Consider the following 5688-nt stretch of genomic DNA (forward strand, 5'->3'; position numbering starts at 1 on the left):
TACCGAGATAAACGATGTGACGAACAATTGTGCTTCGACCATGTTCAGTTACATCACTCTCTCTGGTCATTACCCACCAGGATTGTTTGCCAATGAATGCCGAGAGGGAAAGGAGGGGCTTTCATGCACTGCCAGTGCCCCGCAGTCGCAAACTGATTCAAGTTCATGTCCTGGCCAAATGAGCCAGAGCCTTGTTTCTGTTGTCTTCATCACGTGTGCAAGTGTTCTAGGGTTCCTACTTTCTTAATCAAAGAGGGAATCTGTAAATTTCTTCCCCTAATGAGTTCTGTATAGTTTGTTTGAATTGATTGAGGAACTACTAGTCTTGTTCTGGATAGTAAAAAGAATATTGTAAAGTAGAATTATAATCTCCAATACAAATCCAACCAGAGAAGGTGCAGAGGTCTTTCATGGTGCTTCCACAAGCAATGCAGCCACTCGAAATTGAAAGACAAACTTCTACTAGAACAAAATCTTCAAATCCATGAGACGAACTTGTTTTTCGCTTCACCTTCATCCTTTTTTCGTGTTGCATTCGGTATTTAAGGAAACAGGGATTTCGACAATAAGGTGCTTGTGACTGTGGCTTATTACAACCTATTTTCCCAGCTCATGGAGCTCCTTTCATCAGACGAAAATCTTGGGAGATTGACTAAGGAATTCACCCTGGTAACACCTTCCAGGGCAGACCACTCCTCCTCCTCTCTAGTGGATATGCAATCGGCGAGGCTCCTGATAGATCGAGACCTTTCTGGCATACTTTCCGCTTGTTCAGTAACTTGGACTGTCTCATCTGCTTCGCGAATGCTACAAGATTGTTCCGACGCAAGAGTTGGACCACCGGGGGAGGTGAAATCTTGCATTTCTTGCTTCCCCTCCATTTGCTTTTCGTTAATGCTCGCCGCTGTCGTCTCTAGTGGCTCAGTGTAAACCTTCTCAGGGTTAAGTGTCTGGGGTGGATCAGATGACGATATGCTTTCCAGGAATAGACAAACCACCGCACAGTCATCAACCTTAGATGTTGGAAACTTAAGTCGCCAGGCACGTACCGCACAGTCGACAATAGCCCGAGAAGCAGTGTTGTGAGAGGGTGCAGAAGCAACGATGTCTACAACTTCCTTGTTAGAAAGGACATCCCATACCTGCACCACATAGTCAATTCTTATATTAGAAAACAAGAACAAAAACAAAATGGAAATCTGTTACTGAAGCCATGCAGATAAATATCAGGTACCCAAATTACTCTATTGAAGTAAGCAAATGAGAAATGACTAAAAAATTTTCTGGTTCGCATCATAGTTGGGTAAAGGGATTCCCATGTAACCAAATCAGTTACTGGGGATAAGTTTTTTACCAGCTATGATAAGACGATTGCAAGCATTTCAAATATACATCTAAAGAACAAATGATAGGAAAGAAAACATGCCCACAAACCCCAAAATCAATCTACTTAAATACATTGAATCATGCTTCGATGAAGATTTTCTACTTTCGCCTTCAGCTCTAACATCTGATCACTGCAATAGTAACTGAAGAAGGGTAATCTCCATTCAATAAGGTGCTGGCATCTCAGATAAAGGAATCGGTTTCAGGACGAGTGAATAAAAAGGATAGATTTCTCAGAAGAATCTAAGAATTTGAAGCAATATATTAAGCCACTTTTCCTACTGATTCAAAAAGATAGATTTCACAAAAATGATGATGTCAATAAACACAATTTTACTCAAAATGATAATAACTAAAAAGATTGTTTAAAAAAGGTGCAATAAGAGCACAAATAGATTGAGCATATTGGATAGTTTGAATCTTAAAAAGAACCAAGCAATAATGGACCCATGGGAAACAGCGCAATTTGGCCAAATCTCATTTTTCATGATTTAGATATCGAAGATTTTCTGCTAGACACAAATCAAAATCTTGTCACACCAGTGTAGGCAATGGAAAAATACCCCATCAGTGGCAAGAACAATAAACTCATCTTTCTCGGTCAGACGGTGATATGAAATTTCTGGAACTGATATTAGACCATAATCTTTGAGACAAAAATCTCCGAAGGCCCTGGCCATAGCCAAACCAGGAGAATCATTGTTTGGTAGCCATACTCGTGCAACTTCTGGTTCATCCTGCAGTGCGAAAACTCTCCCTTTACATTGCTGGATTCTAGCAGCTTCCCCTGGTGACACCATCTCTGAGTTTAGTACTATAAGAAAACCTAATATGCAAGGAAGAGTAACAGAATGCAGCTTGAGAAGTGAGATTATTTATCAATGTAGAGAAGTAGATATGAAACGGCATCATACTGGGCATCGAATAAGGTATAACTAATTTCACTTCTTAAAATCGATTACTAAAAATAAAGAAAAGGTTGATGATAGGTACCCTACTTAACTCCAAAGGCCCCTAGCAGAAACTAAAGCATATTTTCTTTAATAATTATCTATGACAAAATTGATTTAGATGTTAATACGTAAAAGATATTTAAAAAAACAGTACTTGGAAGATTAGGCTTCAGATCAACAGTCAACTGCATGGCTATCAAGTTATTGTCCTTATCTCGTGTTCCCAATATTCCTCTTGAGTCGCCAATGTTTCCAATAACAAGATCCTGTCCCTGGTGTGTGGAATAGAGTGTTATAAATTTAGCGGCCAACAATCTCTAAAGGCAAAACAAAAACTCAAGTCTTTTAGCAATTATCTTAATACAGCCGCATCAACTTGAAATGAAGTAGATGAATCTTGTATGTTGAGAAACAAAGCTAAAACGATTTGAAATTTTTAAGATGAAGAATTAATATTTTTTTTCTACAAGAAAACATTTTAAATTATGAGAAATATCTAAGATGAAGTAGGACAATAACTTTGAGCATAGAGAAATTTAATTTTAATTTATTACCTGCTTTACTATAGTGACAGCGGTAGTTCCACTGCAGAAGCAATCAATTGTCGGATGAAACTTCAACTCTTTGTCCATCAACTTGAAAGATTTGAGAAAAGACTGCTTCAATGGAAGATACATCTCTGGCAATTCTTCATTTTCATCAACATCTAAAGCATCACGCCCGTCATCATCAATAATTGATACTGTTTCTTCAGAGTTCCTACTGCCAGAAATGCTACCATTTAGATCAGGGCTTTCGTGATTGGTGAGACTAGCTCTCCAACTGGTGGACAACTTAAGAGGAAGAGAATCTCTGACTTTCTTTGAAACCATATGACCATATGGCCCATGGCCATCAAACACCCCACAGAAGACAGTGTCTTTCAATGAAGCAAAATTCTACAGTTGCACATTTATAGCACAAAAATCAGCTGAAGGCTCAATATATCTGCTTGATATTGCATTTTCAGTTGTTTTTCCAATAATATGTGAATATAATAAAAGCAAGATTTGGATAATATATGCTCGCTTCGATTGAGAAGCATATTATACAACGAAACACAAGGATTATTAATTCATGTTCAAACTTTAAGTGCCTCAAACATTCTGGTATTCTAGTCATTGGCAAAGCAGAACATCAGAACAAAAATGATTACAAATGCCAATTCAAATAGCAAACAGAAATTTGAAGGTTTCGGAAGCCATTACTCGTCAAAACTTAGAATAAGCAATGCTGATGGCAGTTAAAGATGATCAATAAGTGTACCACTCTTTGAGTGTTCCCAGCTACTTTTTCATGCAGAAATAGAGTTGTTGCGTTGCCTTTTCTTTCTTTTGCATGGCAATAACTCATTAGAAAGAAAGGAAGAGACTCAACTTTCACTTAGAAAGGCAAAAGGACTAGGGTTTCTACTTTCTTAGGTAAAATGGAAAAACTGCAATAAATTACTAAAAGGAACATGAAGAGGAATCATAGGAAAGCAAAGGAAAACCATACTCCAAATACATCATGATGAAAGATTTTTCTTGGCCAATTGAATAAACATCAGCTAATAATCTGCCAGTTACAAGAAGAATAAAAAATGATAACTCTCTCCGACGATCTCACAAGGTTCACTAAGGAATATCAAGTCAACGTAATTGAAGAATGCTTAGTAGAATGAAAGGTCAAAAGAGAATCAGAGGAATCAGCCGCAAAGGGACTGAATCTCGCAAGTTAAAGGAAAAGGATACAAACGCAAACAGCTGAAGTTTCAATCACAATTAAAACAAAAAAATAATAATAATTAGGCGGAAATTTCGGAATTCATCAACAAACTCATCAAAAAGTTGTTTTTTGAAAGGAGAAGGAAATGTCTTCCAATCGAACAAAAGAAGCTCGAGCTCCAGGACAGGTACCTCCCACACGATCATAGCATCCTGATTGGTGCCCTTCCTCCCCTGCTGCGTGTAGAGGCAAGCCGCCTCGCTGGCGCCATTCGAGGACATCCGACCGGGCGCGCCTTGGAGCTCGTCTTCCTCGGTGCGGCCGGCACACTCGGCTGCCCCGGCACGGCGGGCGCCACCAGCCTTCTTATGCTTCTCCCTGCTCGCCTTCCTCCTCCCTCCCCAGCTCCTTGAGCCGAAGCGGCCGGAAAGGGAAGAGACGCCGCCTCCGTCGTAGCCTCCCGTTAGGGTTCCGCTAGAGGCCGGCGACGGCCGGGTCGACGAGAGACAGCAGCCCATCGAGCAGCCTAGAGAGAGAGAGAGAGAGTGAGGGAGGTTGAAAAATGGCGAGGAGGGTGTATACGTGGGGCTGCCGCCGTGGTTGGGCATTAATTGCATTATTCTCAAATGAATAAGAAGAGAAATACAATTTGAATTTATGAATATTTTAAAAGATCGTTTTAAATGTGAATAGCAAAGTATCTAAATTATTAAAAATAAAATAAAATTATCTTATTTTTTTAGTTGGACGGAAATAAATCCTATTTTAATTTTAAATTAAAAAGACATTCACACTGTTTTCGATATAATGTCCGATCGGATGGATTGGATTGTTTGTAGATCGATTTTAAATTTATAAATCAATTTCATCCTTAAATTCTGAATTGATTGGGCGAAGTAGGTAGAAAAAACATAATAAATTTTTTAAATATTTTATGCTTTTTGGAAAATAAATTGACCCTTTTCGAATCCTCCTACTTCAAAATCATATATTTGTCCTTCCTCATCTTCGTCGATTAACTCCACCGCACCATCTATCTATCGCCTCCTCAACTTCCTCTCTATCGTAGTATTTCAATTTGCTTTAATTAGAGTTGCTCCTCTTATACCACCTAACTTATCAACTCTTGAGCTTTAGGATTTGCCTAAAGATATCAGGCGTACAAGAAAAAAACTTTATTTTTTTCAGTCCATCTGCATTGTGTTCTTGTGTATGTGTTAGGGCTGAGCAAGCGGGCGGGTCGGACGGGTTCGTACGATTTTCCCACCCGACCCACCATTGGCGGATTAATAAAATTTAAACCCAACTCGATTTTTTTTTCGCATCAAATTCGGCGGGTGGCGGGTGGCGGGTGGCGGGTGCCGACGGACGGGTGGATTGGCGGGTTATCGAATGTAAAAAAATGAATTTTACAGATGATAATTGATATAATAAGCGTCTACAAAAGAGTCTAAAATACAATCCACAGTTTTATAACTAATCAACAATGTTCATACCAAAATAGGAAGCATCTCATGGCCACACAAAAAAAACAAGGATAATTCATAATTCAACACCAAAGTCCAAGTCCAGGTAATTAGGAATTATCCAAGTTGGGGCAAAA

The 5688-nt window shown here is 39.0% G+C and overlaps 1 protein-coding gene across 1 annotated transcript; it reads right to left on the reverse strand.

The window, feature by feature from the left end:
* Window positions 1-338: 338 nt before the first annotated feature.
* LOC141827580 (putative protein phosphatase 2C 66) lies at window positions 339-4624 on the reverse strand. Its single transcript, XM_074714871.1, has 5 exons — window positions 4277-4624; window positions 2894-3277; window positions 2494-2611; window positions 1950-2173; window positions 339-1142 (listed from the first exon to the last, which is right to left on the reverse strand). The coding sequence occupies exons 1-5, from the start codon at window positions 4601-4603 to the stop codon at window positions 591-593; spliced, it is 1605 nt and encodes a 534-aa protein (XP_074570972.1). The 5' UTR covers window positions 4604-4624; the 3' UTR covers window positions 339-590.
* Between the last annotated feature and the right edge of the window lie 1064 nt (window positions 4625-5688).

The sequence above is a fragment of the Curcuma longa genome, chromosome 1, assembly GCF_044706935.1.
Source record: "Curcuma longa cultivar G26 ecotype Majalengka, Jawa Barat chromosome 1, ITB_CL_G26_1.1, whole genome shotgun sequence".
NCBI lineage: Eukaryota > Viridiplantae > Streptophyta > Magnoliopsida > Zingiberales > Zingiberaceae > Curcuma > Curcuma longa.

What these genes read in the sequence shown, in the direction of transcription:
- LOC141827580 (XM_074714871.1), bottom strand. Translation starts at nt 4,603, where the DNA reads ATGGGCTGCTGTCTCTCGTCGACCCGGCCGTCGCCGGCCTCTAGCGGA. An exon ending in CTGTCACTATAGTAAAGCAG is followed by an intron (nt 2,612 to 2,893) that starts GTAATAAATTAA and finishes TCCACACACCAG; the next exon opens with GGACAGGATCTTGTTATTGG. An exon ending in TTGTTCTTGCCACTGATGGG is followed by an intron (nt 1,143 to 1,949) that starts GTATTTTTCCAT and finishes TATGTGGTGCAG; the next exon opens with GTATGGGATGTCCTTTCTAA.